The sequence below is a fragment of the Schistocerca gregaria genome, chromosome 5, assembly GCF_023897955.1.
Source record: "Schistocerca gregaria isolate iqSchGreg1 chromosome 5, iqSchGreg1.2, whole genome shotgun sequence".
NCBI lineage: Eukaryota > Metazoa > Arthropoda > Insecta > Orthoptera > Acrididae > Schistocerca > Schistocerca gregaria.
The window spans coordinates 302,939,653-302,962,062 of record NC_064924.1 but is presented as its reverse complement, the minus strand read 5'-3'; the positions used below and the strand labels follow the sequence as shown (position 1 = coordinate 302,962,062).

Here is a 22,410-nt window from a genome sequence, read left to right as displayed (position 1 = left end):
ACAAACTTCTTTAAAGAGTCATCAACCAAAAAATCTTGACTATAATACTTCAAAAAATTCCAATTGAACAGGGCGGTTTTTACACAGATAAGATGATGTCACTCATTACGTACATAGAAACATGCTTTCAGAATTGTTTAAAAACCTCAGTTGGATGCATAGTTCTCTCAGCAGCTTATGACACAGTATGGAGACACAGTCTTATCTTAAAAAAATAATCTTAACTTATTAGTAGCAGGCTTACTGACAGGTCATTCCGGGTCGCAGTGGGCAACAGAATAAGCTTTTCAAAGAAACTAAGTGACTGACTTCCTCAGGGAAGTACATCTCCTATATGCATGAAATTAGATCTTGTAAGTTTGGATATGTCAATGACTGGTTGCTGGCAGTGGGACATAAAAATTTTAAAGAAATGGAAGCCATCTTAATGTCTGAGCTCACGATAATGGGAACTTACATTCAAAATGGAAACTGAAAGCAAACTCCACCAAGCCAGAGATGGCTTTCTTTCATTTTTGCAATGGAGTGGCAAATATACAGCTCCAGGTGTATTTTGGCGACAGACTGCTACACCGTGATCAGCACCCAAAATATCTAGCAGTTACATTGGAGTGGACACTGTCCTACAAAAAACATCTGGAAAACACCGCTACAAAAATACAAACTATGAACATCATTCTACATAAGCTATGTGGAACAACCTGGGGCTCCACTCCTGCACATGTGCGTGCGTGCCCTTGTGCAGTGCTGTATGACCCAATGAGAATTATCAGTGCTACACTAAATCAACACCCTTAGAATGACTGTCCATACTGCGCCACATTTTGCCCCCTGGACTTCAACGAAAAGCAGTTCCTGTGTGTTTAAATGCATACAAAAGAACCTTTAGCTCCCTATTAATCAAGATACAGTTATTCAAGAAAGAAGCCAGCTTCAGTCAAGAAAACCATCCATGGTAACAGCCTTGGAACTGCACAAGTCTCAGTTGAACTCAATTGACTTCAGGGAACAAGACTGGACAGAGGCTCTCCTTCCAAGTTGCTAGAACTTTTCCTCCATAAGAAAGAAACCCCCTCTGCTTTTGACAAGTCACATTGAACATGGACAATGATTAACACAATTTCCGCCATTCATGGAAACGTAGGTGTCCCGACAGGAAGACGTTCGAAGTAATTGATTGGTGTCTTAGGGAGTATGGAACATTCCAGCCTATGACTCGCAACTGGGGAAGACCTAGAACAACAAGGACACCTGCAATGGACGAGGCAATTCTTCATGCAGTTAATGATAACCCTAATGTCAGCGTCAGAGAAGTTGCTGCTGTACAAGATAACGATGACCACCTCACTGTATGGAGAGTGCTACGGGAGAACCAGTTGTTTCCATACCATGTACAGCGTATGCAGGCACTATAAGCAGCTGATTGGCCACCACGGGTACACTTCTGCGAATGGTTCATCCAACAATGTGTCAATCCTCATTTCAGTGCAAATGTTCTCTTTACGGATGAGGCTTCATTCCAACGTGATCAAATTGTACACTTTCACAATCAACATGTGTGGGCTGACGAGAATCTGCACGCAATTGTGCAATCATGTCATCAACACACATTTTCTGTGAACGTTTGGGAAGGCATTGTTCGTGAGGTCTTGATTGGGGCCCATGTTCTTCCACCTACGCTCAATAGAGCACGTTATGATTTCATACGGGATACTCTACCAGTGCTGCTAGAACATATGCCTTTACAAGTACGACACAACATGTGGTTCATGCACTATGGAGCTCTTGCACAATTCAGTCAAAGTGTTCGTACGCTTCTCAACAACAGATTCGGTGACCGATGGATTGGTAGAGGCGGACCAATTCCATGGCCTCCACGCTCTCCTGACCTCAACCGTCTTGACTTTCATTTTTGGGGGCATTTGAAAGCTCTTGTCTACGCGACCCCGGTACCAAATGTAGAGACTCTTCGTGCTCGTATTGTAGATGGCTGTGATACAATATGCCATTCTCCAGGGCTGCATCAGCGCATCAGGGAGTTAATGCGACGGAGGGTGGATGCATGTATCCTCGCTAACGGCGGACATTTTGAACATTTCCTGTAACAAAGTGTTTGAAGTCACACTGGTTTGTTCTTTTGCTGTGTGTTTCCATTCCATGATTAATGTGATTTGAAGAGAAGTAATAAAATGAGCTCTAACATGGAAAGTAAGCGTTTCCGGACACATGTCCACATAACATATTTTCTTTCTTTGTGTATGAGGAATGTTTCCTGAAAGTTTGGCCGTACCTTTTTGTAATACCCTGTATATGTTTTGGACAAAATAATTTGTATGTAATAGAGTTCATTCTGTTTGTAAACTATGTGCTGTAGCTACACTGATATTGGCATTGGTTTTTAAATGATATGAACAGTTTTTTCAGAGTAGGGAATGAAGATAAAAGAGAGATATTACAGGAGACAGCTTGTTCTGTTTGTCCTTACAAATCAGAGCATGGTAAACAGAGGCATCAAAGTTGGTGCTGTTTTTGCCTTCTGGAAGGCATTTGATATAGTTTCACACTGTTATTAAATGAACAAAATATGATTTTTTCTGAGTATCTGACAAGATTTGTGACTGGATTCAGGACTTTTGTAAGAGATAATATGTTATTCTTAACGGAGTGTAATACACTGTGGTTTCTGGCACACGCCAAGGGAGTATTATTGGGCCATTACTGTTTGCAATATCTATAAGTTAATAGCGGATAATGTCAGAAGCTCCACAAAGCTTTTTGCAGACAATGCTGTTGCCTGTAAGGAGGTTGCAATGCCAAAAGACTAGCAGATTTCAGGAAAACATATAGTGTGTTGATGATTGCTTTAGAACTGGCAGTTGACCCCAAACAAAATTGAATGTGACATATAGTGCATAAATGGCCACAGAGATCCATTAATGTTTGATTATGCTAGGCTATTATTAAAAACTCACTGGAAACAGTAACAGTCATAAAATATGCATCGAGAATAACCTAAAGTGGAATGTTCACGTAAAACTGTTTGCAGTAAAAGACTGAGATTCAGTGGAAGAACCTTATGGACATGTAATTCGTCCATGTAAGAAGTCGCTTGTGAAACACTTGTCCAATTGAGCATTGAGTATTGTTGGTCAGTCTGGGACCCTCAACAATCAGTATTTAGAGATGATACAGAGAAGAGCCAGTGGCGCATTTTGTCATGTGACTGTTCAGTAAGTGCAAGAATGTTACAGAGATCCTTGGCAAACTCCAATGTCAGTTGTTGCAAGAGAGGCATTGTGTCTCGTGTAGACAAGTTTTGAAAGGGTATGTTTGAAGAAGTGTCAGTTGGCATGGTACTTTCTCCTCCAAATTTTGCAGAATAACCTTGAGGAGGAAATTTGAGAAATTGGAATTAATACTGAAGTTTATCAATAGTTGTTCTTTCTAGGCACCATTTGTAAAAGGAGTAGAAAATGGGGGAAATGATAGTTGTGGGTGAGGTACTGTAAGATTGTAGATGTTGTTGTAGATGTTGAAGTATGAAGGGTCCAATAACAATGTTGAGAATGTCTTGCAAGGTACTGTTTTTGTCATTGAACTTCAGTTCTTCTTAAAGTAATCTTCTTATTGTCTGAGCCAGTATATTCTCACAAAGCACTTAATGAAGAGTCCACTCTCTGGTCCTTGGTAATGATTTATTAATAATATTTCGAAGTGTGCACAGCCACTAATATGGAAAATACCTCTGCCTACAGGTGATCCCTTTCACTTCATGTAAGAGTGTAGGTCCCATGGAGCCAGTTTGGACTATAATACAGATTAGTTAGTGTTTTAAACTGGGATTATACTGGTTTTGATAGAACTGTGAAAATGAACATTGTAGTGGAGAAACCAGGTCCCACTTGGACTCACATTGAACAACTTGTTCTGTATTCTTTCAGAGAGCACAATAAAACTTCAAAATTATGAGGCAGAATTACTGGCCAGTACTTAACTTCAGCAGAAATGTTAGCGCGGCTGATACACACATGAAAGTCCACACACTGCGCAATAGGTTGGTCCCCTCGTCCTGTAGATAAGTCCCTGCCCTTTTTAACCTTCCCCAGTCTACCTCCCCCCCCCCCCCCCCTCCCTTCCCCTCTGCAAGGAAGGAACTATTATTTCCAAAAGTTGGGATAGTGTCTGTGCTTTTGTGTGTGTGTGTGTGTGTGTGTGTGTGTGTGTGTGTGTGTGTGTGTGTGTGTGTGTGTGTCTGTGTCTTTTGCCAGTAAAGACATTTCTCCTGAGATTAGGTACTGGCTAGAAATTCCCACCTGTAATTTTAGGTTTCTTGAGAGAATTTGGTTTTGATGCAGAATTTAAGACGACATACCACAGTGTACCAGTATGCTGTACACGTCATAGCTATAAGTATGATTGTGCAGGTATATACATTTGTAACAAAATTTCGGAAATTGTTTCACCTAAACTGTTTGCTCCCAGTGTCAGTTGGGCAAATATAATTACCAAATATCCAGAAATGTGGGTGTGAGATGTCTCAGTAAAATTGCTGTAGCAATGATATTTAATCAGTTACAATGTTGAATACTGATTATCACTTGGCGTAACTAAACCTATAAAACATCAATTGAAAGAAATCCAAGCACTTCACACACAATTTTTTTATACACACATTTATATCCACAGGCTTTAAATCTTTGACTTGATGACAATCAGTCAAGATGTCACACATGGTATCTTATAAAAACCCAGTGTGATACTGAAGGTGCTGATAAAATGTTAGCTTGAATCTTGCTGCACAATTGAATAATTCAAATTCTGGGATAGCAACGTCATGAAAAGGAGAGATCATCACATAGTAGTGACGTTGAGTCACAGGCAGGCACACTGCAAAGACTGCTGCGCATTTAAGGTTTAAGATAAAAAGTCCTTCTTCCAACACACACACACACACACACACACACACACACACACACACAATTCACACTTCCATGGCTACGGTCTCCAGCTGGTAGTGTCCCAGAGACAGTAGTAGCCATATGTGAAAGGAGTTGAGTTGTGCTTGTGTGTGTGTGTGTGTGTGTGTGTGTGTGTGTGTGTGTGTGTGTGTGTGTGTGTGTGTGTGTTTTATTGTGGAAGGAGGACTTTATTTTCTGGAAACTTAAATGCATAGCGGTCTCTTCATTGTGTCTGTCTATGCCTGGACAGCACCTGCTTGTGGTGAGTAGCAATCTATTATTCTCATATTCTTGCAAAATGAAATAAATTTTCTTGGATTGTGGTTGGTACTAAGTGCATATATTGCCTTTCATTCTAAAGAACTTTTTTTCTGCATCTGCTTATTTTGAACCATTGGAAGTCAGTGTCAGTGAAAGATAAACCCATGGAAGGCAAAGAATATTCAAGTTGTGGTCATAATTGTTCAACATACTGATTATCACTAAAATGTATGTAATAATATGAGAGAAGATCAGATGCAAAGGAGACAGACTACATAACAAGCATGGCTCAGACATCTGTATCTCAGGTAGGTGTGTGCATGGAAGTGCCATTTATTGGGAATCAGGAAGGAACGTGGCAAATGTTCACTGCTTGTGATGTTAATTTGTTAGACATGCTCGACATGAGATTAGTGAGTCTTGTGTGTCTGACTCCTCTGTGGAAGCCAGGAATGTGGAATGAGAATTTAGAAGTGAAATTCATGCCCAAATCTATGCTGTGTATAATAAACACACTATGTCGTGTGCATGTGTTTGTGTGAAATAAATGATTTCAAGTATGTTCGGTGTCACTGAAAGACAGCAGTCTGATAAGACAGCTCATTATATCACTATCCCTTCTGTCATTGCTGTGGTGTATCCCATTAGAAATGAATGACAAGTGGGTGGTGGAAGATATTCAACTCGTGCTGGGAAACACAGTACTGCTCACGCCACGTGAAGCTCTGGAAAATCTGGCACAGTGGGTTCCCCACAGCCTTATGGAGGAGCAAAAGTTCAACAAAATGTCAACATCACTGCAGCACTTGTAGTGGCATATGTAGAATATCATTTCCTGTCCCATATTGTCATGAAAGATGAAACATGGTGTCATCATTTTGAGCCAGAGAACAAGTGTCAGAGCCAACAGTGGAAGTGAATGGACTCATCCCCAATGAAAAAATTTGAAGCCCTGCACATTAACTCAGGTCGTCATGACCCTCTTCTTTCACTGTAAGGGCTAACTTGCTGGTTGATTTTCTAGTACATAGTGCCACAGTTAAAGCAAATGTGGACACTTAGAAAAAACCGATGTGCGCCATCTCGTCCAAACGCCCTGGAATGTTGGTGGACAGCATCACTCTGCTGCCGACCCACGTGTTGCTAAGGTTGTTTTGACTGTGGTGCAGAAATTGTGGTGGGAAGCCCTTACACATTCTCTATACTATCCTGATCTCTCCACATGCAACTTACATATATTTGATGCCCTGAAGAGAGACATTCGTGGCCATTGATTCTCTTCGAATGAAGAGATTGATGCCTGGGTACAATTGTGGTTCCATAGGCAGCTCCAAATGTTTTTCCACAAAGGCACTGATCATCTTGTCTCACTGTGGGATAAATGTGTTAACAGTTATGGTGATTACTTTTGAAATAATAAATGGTTTACCTACTTCTCTCCATGTGTCTCATTTTTATTTGACTGCTTCTTATTTAGTAAAAATTCAGCACATGAAATGAGATGGTTTCAATCTATGGCAGACAGAGAGTGGATAGCATTTCTTCTAATAGGTACTTATTGATGAAATTGCACACCAAATTAAATTGAGAGTTACTGCTGTATGCTTTCGTTAGATGAACAATCTCATGGTTTTCAAAATTAACACAACAGCTCTTGCATAGAGGTATTGGTTCACTGTGCCTGTACTGAAACAATGTCCTCAAATGTTGGATAGTAATGAGAGTGATTCTGAGATGCCTGCATATGATCTTCTTTGTAATGTCATTTGCATCATTATGAAGGTAGGCTGCAAAGTTTTTAACTACTATTTATAAGTATAAATTCATCATATACTTTGTTCTAAATGAGATAGCTTGGTAATGTCAGTGCACCAATGTATTGTTGTTAAGTGTCGTGAACATTGATATGTGTAATTTTTGTAACGATACTGTTAGAAATTGTGAACAGATGCAATCTGCAGTTGTTATTGATGATAAAAGTTATCACTGCTGCACATTTTGTGAAAAGAATGTTGAAGACAAATAACACACTGTGTAAAACATTTTTGCCTCAAAACAGTGTAGTCCAGCACAGATGAAACTGAGTCAAGCATGGGCATCCACATAATTTTTTCCAGGAAAGATCCAGACTCTAAAATTGACATTTATGCTATAAATGAACTGGTGAGTTTAGAGACATGTTGACACCCAAAAACTAATTTTCATAGGTGACATACCAAAAATTATTATACCCAAGAGAACTGATGCTTATCCAGTCAATATATGAATGAAATCTCTGTACTCCACTCTCTGGAGACTGGGTGGGCAGAGTGGGTTGAGTGGTGAGACAAGATCCCCCTCTTGTCTCCCCCCCCCCCCCCCCCCTCCCCTTTTTGTACTCCAGTGGAGTCGGGGTAAGTTCACCTTAAATCTTTTGGTACTGAATAAATTAATGAAAAAGAGATTGTATGAGCACTGAACCTATGCTGGGAACTGGGTATCCAGTTCATTTTTATTCTGAAGGTGGTGGTAATAATATTCAGATGTGTTATGTTAGGAGATAACAACAGTAAGAGATGCAAGACTGTCAGTAGAAATCTAGTATGAACATACAGACAGCATCATATATGAAGGTCTGCTTGGAGAATGTTGTGGGGATCATGTATGTTGATGCCCGATCAAAAACTCTATTTTAAAATTGTATTCAACAAGCTTCTAGACAGTGCGAAGGAAGTACTGCACTGTTACATCATTGCATGTGCAATGTACCTCCACTGTTAAGTGCTGTTTTATAAATGAGTATTATACAGAATTGGAAGCAAATTTCCTGTCTCATATAACAAGATAAAATATTGGAGTCTTGCTGAAGAAAGTTCATTAAGCTCAGTGGAAGTTACGTTGAAAAATAAAATCTGTTTTTTGAAAAAAATAAGTGTTATGTTCCCCTTTATTATTTATATAGTGGCTGATTACCCAGTGTTACCCATCATCTGTTATGCAGGAAGAGGAATCAAAATGACCTGTATGATAAAATCAACGTTATTTTACTAGCTTATTTTAAAAAGTAATTCTTTTAATATTTAAACTACGTCTTACAATATGTAATAAATTTACCGATGTTAATTTATACATTGTTTTTAGTTCCACCACCAAGAATAAGAGTAAATAAATTACTTAAGCAAAAATGTGTGTGTGTGTTTGTGTGTGTGTGTGTGTGTGTGTGTGTGTGTGTGTGTGTGTGTGTGTGTGTGTGTAAAACACATTGTATCCCATCTCCCTCCCCCCCCCCCCCCCCCCTCCTTTCTTATGACCCCAGCACTCTCTTTGTATAAATACACTTATGGACCAGAATTCTGTGGTGTTACTGCCAGTTTTGGTCCTATTTTTGTTGTCACATCAAAGTTTGTTATGTGAGAAATGAATAATAATTTTAAGATTCTAGATGAACCTCAGCCTTGAAGAGATTAGAAGTCAAAACTCAGTTTCAACATTCAGATTTATAGAATTTTTGTATGATGGAGTTACAGATTTTGTGATGTCTCATAAAATTACTAATTTTTTGTTATTCATCTTAAAACCACTGAATTCGTATTATTTTTCATGAACTTTTTCTGTCTCTACTTAGGATCACTGCATATCACCCTTTTCCTACGCCTGCTCTTAACCCTATCCATAGAGATAAAATGTCATCTGAACCGTCCCAGAAAACTATGATATCACAGCAATAATTAGTCATTTTTGATTACTTCTACACATCAGTTCTTTGACATCCTTGTACAAGCAAAAACTGGACAACCCCCATTGTGGGATCCTCCAATAAGTCATTTCAATCAAGTCTGATTTACCTAGCGCGGTGTGTTCCAGAGCTGTGTTAGGAAACACTCTCTGCCTCTGCCTCTGCCTCTGCCTCTGCCCTCTGTTATGAAGCACATAACTTGCTAACACTTTTGCAGTCTCATTTGTTGTGAGGTTGACCCAGTCACAAATTAGAAGGGACAATCAATTTTTTTTTACTCTTTTACCTGCATTTAGAACTGACAGTGTTCTTTACTTGTATCTTATGACCAAGATATGATCCTTTTCCTAGAAATATCCTGCGAACCAAATTTTTCATTTCCTTGGCTCACCAAACATGTAGTTCAACACGACACTTTTTTCCCACCATTTGCTGTTAGCTTTAAGTGCCATTTAGAATGTACTTTGTATTTAACCATATAAGGTCATTTTGTTGTAGAGATGCTGATGATGCTATAATTCGACCACTGCCTAGAGTGAAGCGCCTTTTGTCTGATCCATTGTGTTTGCCACACGTGGTGCAGCTGCTACTCACATTCGATCCAGTACTGGTTGAAAAAGTTGCAACCCTGCTCTGTGAAGTCATGAAAGACAACCCTGCAATCTCCAATCTGTATCTTACTGGTGTTTTCTACTTCATCCTGATGTATACTGGCTCTAATGTACTTCCAATTGCCAGATTTTTGCAGTTAACTCACATGAAACAAGCATTTAAAGCAAGTGATGTAAGTAAAAACTGTTTACAATGTTATTTTATGTATTGCAATGACTGTAATAAACATCACTCACTCATAGTGTAAATGTATCAGTTGTTATACAAAGATGACTGCAAATTGTCTGACAGTCTGCTTGTATTAATTAATTACTGTATTTTTTATACCTATCATATTAAAATGTCTTTTTTCTCCATTTTCTTCTGTACTTGATTCTGAAAAATGATGTGATGTCTTTATCTTCACTTTCTTGAATGATTTAGCTCTGATGTAGTTTGAAGCATAAAGTAGTGAAAGTTTTTAGTGGTCTATACTTATTTGATAAATTTTATACACTTGTCATTGTCTAGATTTGTGTAGCATTTACTCTCTTGGATTAGATTATATTAAATTATAACAAACAACAAAGATGACGTGATAAAGGAAACAGGTTAGAAGCAAGCTGTGACAGATTAATTTGTGACAGCAGAAGTATCTTCTTCAAGAGATGGTTGCTGCATCTATGACTAGTTGAATGTGTCAACAGATCTTCGTTTCATCGACATGCTAGAGAATGCTCTTCTTAGTGTCTGGTTTGTCAGTAGTGCCGTTCAGTGTCAACAACATAATGTGAATATAAAATCTTGTTGTATATGCAATCTTTTCCCAACACTCAAATTGCAGGTTTAGTAATATCTTCTATGTGCCAGAATGGTTGAATTGCTTCTCCATTTGAAAACTGGATACCCTATTAGCCTACAGATTGTGGTTAATTAAAGGTAAGTGGTTGCCACTTGGTTATTGTCACACTTGTTATAAAATTTTTTGTTGTCTGTAAATTATGTTTCTAGAGAATCTTAATTATGAGCTGGTGCTGCCAACTTTCATATGGCCACTGATAAAAGGAATGGACTTCGTGCAAGCGCAGATGATAAGCATTTTAAGTGGCTTAGTATGATACTGTCTGTGATGTTGAAGTAATCTGTTATGTTATATTTCAGACAGTATTATAAAATAGTTGAGACACCTGAATCCTCATAATTCAGTCATAACTGTGAAGACTAGGTCAACATCTGAAACAAGCAACAAGAGGGAAGATAGCAAGCTAGGGCTCATTTCTAAGGCACCATTTGACAACAATAAATTTGGCTTGCAGGATGAACATGGAAAATAATTGTTTATTTGGCAGTTTTGTCAACCAGTTTTTTAATTATATCATTAGGTTCTCTTCTTGTAGTTCAACATTCAATTATGATTAACTGTCTTCAGTTATTTATCCCTTTCAAGCTTGATACACCTGCCTAATATCATGTAAACCCCTCGCGAATACTCAGAAGTGCCACAGTACAGCATGGCATGGACTAGATTAATATCTGAAGTAGTGCTGGAGAGAATTGACACTATGAATCCTGCAGTGCTGTTCATAAATCCGTAAGAGTGCGAGGGGGTGTAGATATCTTCTTAACAGCATGTTGCAAGGCACCACTAATGAACTCAATAATGTTTATGTCTGGAGAGTATGGTTGCCAGTGGAAGTGCACTTGTTTTCATTATGATAAGACTCCCCCAGGGGCTCGCCCCTCTTTGGCGGGTTTGTCCTTGGCTACCATGGGGCCCCAGCCTTTGCAGCACTTTTTCCCTTCTGTGCTGCATATCTATCCTCTTGCTTTTCTTTTCCTCCCTCCCTTGGGGTACATGTCTGCGATGTTGTTGGGAATGTCCTGCATTCTCTGTCACTGATGTAAGAACAGTTTATCTTTGTTTTTCACTCCCTTTTCCTTTCTGCTGAACTACAGCACAGATCTGACACTTTCAAATCTGCCCAATGAGTAATCCTGAAAATTATGTACACAAATAAGAAATATAATAAATTTATGACAATGTCCATCCGGCATTGGCCACACTTTTAGACAATCGTGAATTCCGTTGAAACGTGACAGTTACTGCTGTCTCAACACAGTTAAATAAACTAACACCGTAGAAGTCACTGAAGGTTAATACACGTACAGTATTCCACTATTTTCTTCTCCAATATCATGACATGCTGCAGCACAGCGTGTTCAGATTGGGCTCATGCTGTCTTGTTTATCTGCCGTGCCAAAAAATTCACAAACGTCATCGGCCACAGCTCACCGTAAATTGCGTCCATACAATTGCAGAGTCCATGGCTTATTGTTCCACAGCAGCGTTGAATTTCCGAGTGTCTTGGTTTCACCATCAGTTGATGAGCTCAGAGTGCCAAAATTATTAATGCACAATTCGGACCATCTGGATCCCAACACTCTGCCGTTCTGTCCTTCTTTCTTGGTCTCTCTAACCTTCCTCTCCTCGTCACCAGAGGGCCACTCGACATCAACTCACTGCCGCCCCCCACCCTCGTTAATAGCAGATCACGGCTCCCTTAAGTTCCCAGAATGAAGAAGTGATGGACCCAGCTTTATCTGAGAGAGATGAGCTGTTATTGTCTTTCCTTGTTTGGGGTCCAACAGCATAACGGTGACCGCTGTTACGAAACATCTAATAACGTACAACCCAAATAATTGTGGGAGAAGTATTTTTGTAACCTCATGCACCTTGCTGCTCATGGCCTGGAAATTTTTTACATACACTGGATCTATATGGTTTGGCTGCCGCCCCTCATTGTAAAGCTTTGTGTGAATCTGCTGAGCCGTAAGAATATTCCGCTTCGCCATCTTCCACTGATTCACCAGCTGCTGAGGCTCAATGTGCTCAGGTAGCATATCACTAATGGACCATAAGTTATTCAGAGGAGTGGAAATCTTAAGGTTCAATATGAGCTCCGCAGGAGTCAACAAATGCGTATCATACGTGGCCGTGTTAAACACCATTGTAAGCCAAGGGAGCATGCGATCCAAGTTCTCCTGGCCTTTACTGTGATAGGCAATTAATGCCACCCTGAGATTGCAATTTACCTTTCAGCATACGATGGGTTCGGGTAATAGGGACTCGTGTCCCATGGGTAATGCCCATTCTCATGCAAAAGTTCTTAAACCCTCCCAAAGTAGAAAATGAAGCGTTGTCGATAATCAAATACTGTGGCAGCCCAAACACGCCAAATATATTTTTCAAATTCTGTGTCACAATTTCAGCCAACACTGCCCTAGTAGGATACATCCAAGTCAACCTTGTGAAGGCATCAATACATACTAGGATGTACTTGTTACCTTTCTTAGATCGAGGTAAAGGCCCTACAGAGTTGATGTACATTTTCTGAAGGGGATAGTCCGCAGGTACAGATTCCAGTCACCCAACCCTACCATCCTGCACTGGTTTAGCAGCAGCATACACCTGATATATACTAAAATTGTACTTAATATCTTTATCCATTCCCTTCCAAATGAAATGCTGATGAATTTTTGCATGAGTTTTAAATGTTCCCAGATGGTCACTCACTGGCAATTCATGAAAATATTTAAAAATGAAAGGTACCAAATGCCCAGCCACCACAATTTTGTAACCCTTATCGTGCTAAGCCTTGCAACACAGTACACCATCTCTAAGTAGGTATCGTGTCACCACCTTTCCTTCTTCAATTTTTTGTTTTATCTCCTGCACCTCATGATCCTTCTTCTGATATTCCCAGAATGTCTTTAAACAGCTGTGGAAAATCAGTGAGAATCGAACTAATTTTCCCCATGGAACCACTACCTTCATCCAATTCATGACTATCAAGTTGTATGTCAGGTTCCTGAAAAAGGCAGCTGAGGCCATTGTCTACCTGGCTTTCAGATTCTTTAATGTTCTTGACCTGGAACTTAAATGCCAAGATCCTTCTTGCTCACCTGGCTTTCCTTCCAGTCTTAAGATGATGTGCACAGACACAGCTAAGTGCCTGGTTATCAGTCTTTAAGAAAAACTTTGTATTTTCCAGGTAATACCGAAATTTCTCGACGCCAAATAATACCGCGAGCACCTCCAGTTCGTAAATCAAATAGTTCTTTTCTAAATGATTCAAAGCACGTGAAGCATAGGCAATAGGCCTCTTTCCTTTGTCCCCTTCCTGGAGAAGGACCACCCCCACCCCTGCATATGAGGCGTCAGTCTGAAGTATGAACAGGCATTGAAATCTGGAAGCGTGAGTACTGGTGCTGACGCCAAGGACTGTTTCAGGGATTCGCACGTAGCTTCCTGCGAAGGACCACACTCATGTTTTTGCCCAAGGCATTCAATGGGGCCACTTTCTCCTCAAACCGTGAAATGAACTTAAGGGAGAAATTTGCTACTCGGACACACTTCGCAACCTCCTTCACATTTATAGGAATGGGCAAACTGCTTTATAACTTGCACCCATTCCTCAGCAATAGTTATCCCATCCAGAGACACCACGTTACCAAGGTGGTGCATATATTCACAAGTACACTTTACTCTGGCTGGATTCATCGTAAGACCCGTAAATCCTTAACCTCACTAAAATCTCCCTTAAATGTTGATAATGTTCCTGCATGGAATTACTATAAATTACCAAGTTGTCCAGGTAGTGGTATATAAACTGAAACTTTATGTCCAAGAATATTTTGTCTAGGAGCTGAGCTAGAACTGCAGCACCTGTAGATAATCCGATCGAAACCCTATTGAATTAGCAAATGTTCCAATCGGTCGTAGTGGGTTTGGAAGTTCCTGCAAACAGAATTTGATTATAAGTCTCGTTTAAATCTAAAGTGGTAAATATCCTTGCATCGCGAAACCATACAAAACAAGAATGTAGGTTGGGAAGAGGAACTGTCTGCAATACCACTTTTTAATTCAAATCCCTGTAATCAACCACTGGGCGATAATTCCCATTGGGTTTCCGGACCAGAAATATAGGCACAGCATATGGTGAGTCAGAGGGCTGAATTACTTCCTGATCTAACATCTTTTAAATCTTTTCCTTCAACAATTTCATTCGAGGTACAGCCAACCTATACGGTGCTTTCTTAATAGGCATGTTATCAGATAATTAGGTGTGATATTCCACTAGAGATGTCATCCCCAACCTCTCCGTTAAAACATGCAGGAATTCACTACATAATCTCTGTATTTCCTCTTTCTCTGCTAATTCCAAATGTTCCAGCCACAACCCTTTCTCTTCTCTCTTTTTGGTTTTTAATGCCTCTTCACTAGTCACAACTGCCACAGAAACTATCCCTTGGTGCTTACAAATTTCAAAACTCTTCTCCAGTTTAAATCTGAAGCCAAATTGGCTTGCACCCCAATCAGTCACCAATGTGATCTTTTTAATAACATCAGCTCCTCGAATGCATGTCGTGGCAAGCCGGCTTACCACTCACATCCTTACCCTCCACGTGAAATCCCTAATTCTCAGTTTAACCCATATGACACCCTTCACTCTTACACTTGACTGATTTACTGCCTTGTATTTAACTCTATCCTTTTCTATTGTACTCTACTTTCAAGTAGAACTGTTACGGTTAAACCAATTTTCTTCGATTACCGTAATAGCACTGCCAGAGTCCAACAATGCACACACAGGTTCCTGATTCACAACACAGCATACAAAAGGTAAAACCTGTTCCTCCCCTCTACTTATCGCATAAATCTCTTTCCGTTCCATTCCTGCCTCTTTTTTTGTAATTGTCAGTACGTCCCTGGCTCACTCTTCCAACAAATCCTACTAATGTGATCCAACTTCCCACAAATCCAACACCTTATCTTACTTTCCTTTTCCCACTGCTGATTCGTAGAAGTAATTTCCTTCTTATTCCTATTGTTTGCTTGAACTTTCCTATTCCATTCCATCTTATCCAACCGGTTCTCCTGTCCGCGCAACCTTTCATAATTAATGGCCTGTCCTACCCTCCGTGAGTCTACATACATAATAGCCTGGATGTGCCTTACTAATTCATTCAGCTGGGCAAACGTTTGCGGTGTCCCACCAAATACTGCCCTCTTATCGTCTGGTCGTAATCCTTGAACAATATGTAATACAATTTCTCTTTTGCAGTATGGCAGGCAAAAGGCTAGCACACTCTTTCTCTAACTCTCTCGACAAAGTCGACAATCTCTTCAATATCCTCCTGCTCTTGACCATACTGCATATAAACTAATTCTTTCAACACACAGGTAAGAATCAAGGTGCAAATTTTTGCTCTAAATTGATCCAACATTAGTCTTTCCTGAATCATGTTCAACAGGTGTTCTACTAAGTCTCCCTTTACCTTTCCCACTAAGAGTTTCAAAATTTCCAAATTTGTCATGTTAACAGCATGCACTTTCCACTGGAAACCGATGGTGAAATACAAAAAGTCCACAATATTCGCCACTGAATCTAAACACCATTCCTTAAATACTGTCAAATAATCTTGCATGGGGTCAGGTAATTTCGAATACGGCCAATTTGAAAACAAATCCCCCCCCCCCACCCCACACGGCGTCTCTTGACCTGCCCTGCTTCACCTTCCACTCCTATGACGTGAGCCAGCCCATCACTGATTCAGTTTAAATAATCCCTTATTATATTCTCTTACTCCCGCTCCATACCTACTAAATCATCCACCCGATTTAGGTAATGGGCATGTCTCGCTTTTAACCTCCTAACCTGATTTTTGGTTAGTGAACCCGTATCCAAACTGTCAACACTATCCAACATTTTCTCAAGTGGCGCAACTATAGTGGCAGCGTCCAAACTTACCTCTCTTTTCTCAGTAATTTTTATCGTTACTGGGAGGTGCATATTCTTTGTTAATAATTACAATAATTCAGTTACATTGCCTTGTGATTCCAAACCCCTCCATTGAAGTTCGTACATCAACTAACTTCTCCTCAATAAAGCAGTGTTCTTCACCAGATTTGATGGGATCCTGGAATAATTACTGCATTATCAGGTCCAAAATAGTAGCAAACAATCTCACCCTACAACCTAATTTTCAATAGATTGAAAACACTTTCCTCCAGCCAATCCACAACGCTCTGCTACTAATGTGCAGAATTATTATTTAATTCATGGGCGCCTAGATACTTCAACAAAAAAAAAAAAAAAGATTAGCATTGCCACAACTTAACAAATAGCCTCTAGTCCCATAATATTACATCAATTCCTATTCCAAACTGGCCATGGTTGATTGGCTAATGGAGATTGGTGCCTTCAGTAACTGCTTGCACAACATTACTGACTTCCATAATTTATTAATAATAGTTCACTGGAAAACGAGTTCTAAAACACTTCATAGCAAGGCTGGTTAAATAACTGTTCCTTTGATTTATTGAGTAATAAATTCTCCACCAATAACAGCAGCGAACATCAATTCCAAATAAAAACTTACAGAATCGTAATGGTAGAAAGGTACCTTACAAACTTCAAAATTCACTTTCATTTAACATGTAGATATAAAAACATATCCAAAACTGACTGTTAGCATATTTGTCCAATTCCAGTACTTATAACCCACTGAACTACAGCACAGAACGGACAATTTCAAATTTGCCCAGTGAGTAACCCTGATAACAGAAAATTATGTTCACAAATAAGAAATATAATAACTTTATGACAATGTCCATCCGGCATTGGCCACACTTTTATAGAAAATCGTAAATTCCGTGGATACATGACAGTCACTGCTATCTCCACACAGTTAAGTAAAGTAACACCGCAGAAGTCACTGAAGGTTGATACAAATATGGTATTCCACTGCTTTCTTCTCCAATATCACGACATCCTTATTGTGGGCAAACATGCTACAGCACAGTGCGTTCAGGTTGGGTTCACGCTGTCTTGTTTATTTGCCATGCCAAAACATTCACAAATGACATCGGCCACAGCTGACCATAAATTGCGTCCATACAACTGCAGAGCCCCCTGCTTATGGTTCCACAGCAGCGTTGAATTCCCAAGTGTTTCGGTTTCACCATCAGTTCATTACCACAGGGTGCCAAAATTATTAATGCTTAATTCAGACCATCCGGACCCAAACACTCTGCCGTACTGTCACTTGGACTCTCTAACCCCCCTCTCCTCATCACCAGACGGCTACTCATCACCAACTCGGTGCCCCAGTATCTATGGTGAGACCAATATCGACCTTAATACTTGCGGCCTGAACACAATTGTGCCGAAAATCGGCACATTGATCGAGGTGTCATTGCCATCCATCGTGTAATGAAAAAGGTAGATTCCTCCTTAGTGACCACCCGTACTCTTTGCCTCACTTTTGATACAGTGGTGCTGCCGACCAAGATCATAGCAGGCTATGAAATTATCATGGTCCAAATGTACTTTGCAAACCTGATGCACTGCTACCTGTGTCATCATTTTAACCACACTAGAACATCTGGTTGCCACCCAGCGAAACGTGTAACCTGTGGTAGGGATGCATACGAGGGTGATTGTCCACTTCCTTCTCCCCACTGCATCAACTGCAATGGTGGCTATGTTGCCGCCTCTCGGGATTGTCCCATGTATCTTGATGAGCAGGTTGTCCAAGAGATCTGGGTAAAAGAAAAAGGGTCTTGCCCAGTAGCTCACAAGTTACTGGCTAGTTGCAAACCCTTTGTTCTTCTGTCTGGCACCTATAGTTCTGTTCATGTTACCCCTGGCTCCATGAAGGATATGGCGACGCAGACATGCGACCTCAAATTCAGCTCAAAGGTGAAATTGCCCAGTGTCAAGGTAACATCACCATCCCCCCCCCGTCCAGCTGTGCAAAATCTGTCAAACTCACAGCTCTCGCCTCAATGGGCGAAGCCATCAGCTACACAACTGGTAGGCCAGAAAGGACAGGAGTACTACCGTGTAGACTTTCTTTGTCCCTCCAGATAAGCAACACCCATGCTTTCCTAAGTAGTTCACCAAAGGCAAATGGTCTTCTCCTTCACCAACTCTAAGATCGTCTTCAACAATGTCGCCACATGGTACCTTAGCCCAGCTAGCCTCTGTATCGCTGGTGCACTCCACCAATCGTTTTTTACTGTTGGACTCATAGGACCGACCGCACAAGCCAGCCGATGCTTCTGTGGACCCCATAGAGCAGGATCCTCTTGCTTCTGTTCCTTGTTGTAGCGAATCTACACCACCTGTCATTTGATAGCTGCCGAGTTGACACCCCTACATCTCATCATCATGACTGTCCTCTAATGGAACATTTACGGGCTTTGGTCCCACAAAGAGGACTTACAGCTGCTTTTAGCATCACAGCGTCCTCTTGTACTCTGCCTTCAGGAAATGACCACTTTCAGCTTTCACATTACTTACCGATTTGTTTTGACCTTCTTCCCTGATGTTGGCATTCCATTTTATTGGGGTGTCATGCTGCTCATGTGGAATGACATTCATCTCTTTGATTACCCACCTTCAAGCTGTTGCAGTTTGCCTTTTCCTTTCCCACCTGACTTTTTCCCTTTGTACCATTTATGCCCCTCTGTCATTTAATGCCACCAGGGCACCAGCTACCTTTCCCATTTTTGCTACTCGGTGGCTTTAATGCTCATCATCCTCTCTGAGGTTCTCCTGCAACCTGTCAGAGGTGCCCTCTTGGCTGACCTTCTTAACCAACTTAAACTCCTCTGCCTTAACACTGGAGCACCCACTTTACTTTCCAACTCCTTGCACTCCTATTCCCATTTCGAGCTCTCCTTGGGCACTGCCCAGCTTCCCCATCATCTTGAGTGGTCCATTCTTTCTGGCATCTACTTGGGCGACCATTTCCCATGTGCTGTCTGTTTGCTGACTCCTACCCATACGCGTACATGCCCAAATGGCAGCTTTTTGAGGCTGACTGGCAGCTTTACTCCTCCCTGGCAACCTTCAAAGAACATGATTTCCACAGTTACGATGGCCTGGTGGAATATCTCACAATTATTATCCTTACTGTTGCAGAATGTTCCATTCTTCGCACTTCCTCTTTATCATGTCATGTCCCAGCCCCTTGGTGGACTGATCCCCCAGGGGGCTCGCCACTTTTTGGCGGGTTTGTGCTTGGCTGCCATGGGGCCCCAGCCTTTGCAGCACTTTTTCGCTTCCGTGCTGCATATCTATCCTCTTGTTTTACTTTTTCCCCCTCCCTTCCCTTCCCCGTCTCCGGCCATCCTGATTTAGGTTTTCCATTTCAGGCAAATGCTGGGATGGTTCCGTTGAAAGGGCATGGCTGATTTCCTTCCCAATCCTTCCCTAACCCGAGCTTGCGCTCTGTCTCTAATGACCTTATTGTCGACGGGACGTTAAACACTAACCACCACCACCTCATCAATCCCAGTGCCCATTTTCTAGACGGTACACGTCAAGAATTTGACCATGGTGTTCCGTCCCGAATAGTTTGCCACTTGGCTTAAGTAAGTTATTGTCTGCAGAGTTCCTCCGGAAATACATCAAAAACTATTTAGGAGCAAATACTTTCACATAATAGTGCAATTTTTCCCCCAGTGCTCAGAGTTGTTTGTGACATTCAAAATGTACAATGTTTAATCTTTAAGATTGTCTGACACAACTGCTTTTAACTTGTGCAGAATACCAAACTGGTTTTGTATAGTCCTGTTTGTACTCAAATTTGTGGAAATTAGAATTTGTATATTCTTTTAATCTATATTTTCAGTGACCACAATATCCCTGGATAATTATCCATAAAAGGATAAATTGCTTCTTGTAGTATTTTGATATTGCAGTGTGGAGTTTAGATTGTGTGAAATTGTTTCCACAATTTAGTCCCATTTTCAGTACTGCCATAAATGGCTGCAATTCAATGACTGGCAGCTTGGCTTCTGTTTTATGTTTAGTAGTATGTCAAGATACATGTGACACTAGCATTCATTCGCATCTACAGGAGTGTAGTGGAGAAAAGATGGCATGCGTGAGTGAGTAATTGTGTGGTCATTTGGTTGACTGGCATTCATATAATTGCCACTCTCTTGTACTGATTTTACATTTCAGTCCCACTTCATTCATCTAATGTGACGTGCTTAATATTTTCAACACTAATCTTGTAACTGAAATATTATCTGATTATTTATCTTTTGTTTTCTAATATTTGTCTACATGTAAAGAGAAGTGCCATTTATTACACCAAGTGGAAATTTTGTCCAAGTGTTCCTTTATTTACTTTTGATCTCAGAAAGTTGGTATTTCCTTTAGGTAACAGCAGTGTCAACAAACAATCAGGTAGTGATGCTGGTCTTGTATGATAAATTGTTTATTTTCTCTTTTGCTTCATTGACTGCTTGCTCAATAACAGATTGAGTAATACGGAGGATAAGCTGCAGTCCTGTCTCACTTTATTCTCAACCACTGCTTCTCTTTCATGATCTTCAACTGCAGTTTGGTTGCTTTACAAGTTGTAAATATCTTTTGCTTGCCATATTTTGTACCTGCTACTCTCAGAATTTTAAAGAATGTATTCCAGTCAGTGTTATGAAAGTTTTCTCTGAATTTACAAATGCTATAAATGTAGGTCAGTTTGGATTCCGTAGAAATGTTGGAACATGTGCGGCAATACTGACCCTACGACTTATCTTAGAAGCTAGACTAAGGAAGGGCAAACCTACATTTCTAGCATTTGTAGACTTAGAGAAAGCTTTTGACAATGTTGACTGGAATACTCTTTCAAATTCAGAAGGTGGCAGGGGTAAAATATAGGGGGCAAAAGGCTGTTTACAGTTTGGACAGAAACCAGATGGCAGTTAAGAGTCGAGGGGCATGAAAGGGAAGCAGTAGTTGGGAAGGGAGTGACACAGGGTTGTAGCCTCTCCCCGATGTTATTCAATCTGTGTATTGAGCAACCAGTAAAGGAAACAAAAGAAAAATTTGGAGTAGGTATTAAAATCCATGGAGAAGAAATAAAAATGTTGAGGTTCGCCAATGATATTGTAATTCTGTCAGAGACAGCAAAGGACTTGGAAGAGCAGTTGAATGGAATGGACAGTGTCTTGAAAGGAGGATATAAGATGAAAGTCAACAAAAGCAAAAGGAGGGTAATGGAATGTAGGTGAATTAAGTCAGGTGATACTGAGGGAATTAGATTAGGAAATGAGACGCTTAAAGTAGTAAAGGAGTTTTGCTATTTGGGGAGCAAAGTAACTGATGATGGTCGAAGTAGAGAGGATATAAAACGTAGACTGGCAATGGCAAGGAAAGCGTTTCTGAAGAAGAGAAATTTGTTAACATCAAGTATAGATTTAAGTGTCAGGAAGTCTTTTCTGAAAGTATTTGTATAGTGTGTAGCCATGTATGGAAGTGAAACATGGACGATAAATAGTTTGGACAAGAAGAGAATTGAAGCTTTCGAAATGTGGTGCTACAGAAGAATGCTGAAGATTAGATGGGTAGATCACATAACTAATGAGGAAGTATTGAATACGATTGGGGAGAAGTGAAGTTTGTGGCACAACTTGACCAGAAGAAGGGATCGGTTGGTAGGACATGTGCTGAGGCATCAAGGGATCACCAATTTAATATTGGAGGGCAGCGTAGAGGGTAAAAATCATAGAGGGATACAAAGAGATGACTACACTAAGCAGTTTCAGAAGGATGTGTGTTGCAGTGGGTTCTGGGAGATGAAGAAGCTTGCACAGAATAGAATAGCATGGAGAGCTGCATCAAACCAGTCTGAGGACTGAAGACCACAACAACAACAACAACAACAACAACAACAACAACAACATAAATGTAGGTTTGCCTTTCTTCAGTGTATCTTCTAAGATACATTGTAGTGTAGTGTCATTATTGCCTCACATGTTCTTAAATTTCTCTGTAACCCAAACTTATCTTCTCTTAGGTCAGT

At 40.4% G+C, this 22,410-nt stretch overlaps 1 protein-coding gene across 1 annotated transcript in view; it reads left to right on the top strand.

Moving 5' to 3' along the window:
- LOC126273173 (dnaJ homolog subfamily C member 13) overlaps positions 1–22,410 on the top strand; it is a 337,754-nt gene that overhangs the window by 142,649 nt on the left and 172,695 nt on the right. The window contains exon 19 of the mRNA XM_049976652.1: positions 9,433–9,718. Coding sequence (XP_049832609.1) covers positions 9,433–9,718 — 286 coding nt within the window. The remainder of the gene's footprint in view (positions 1–9,432; positions 9,719–22,410) is intronic.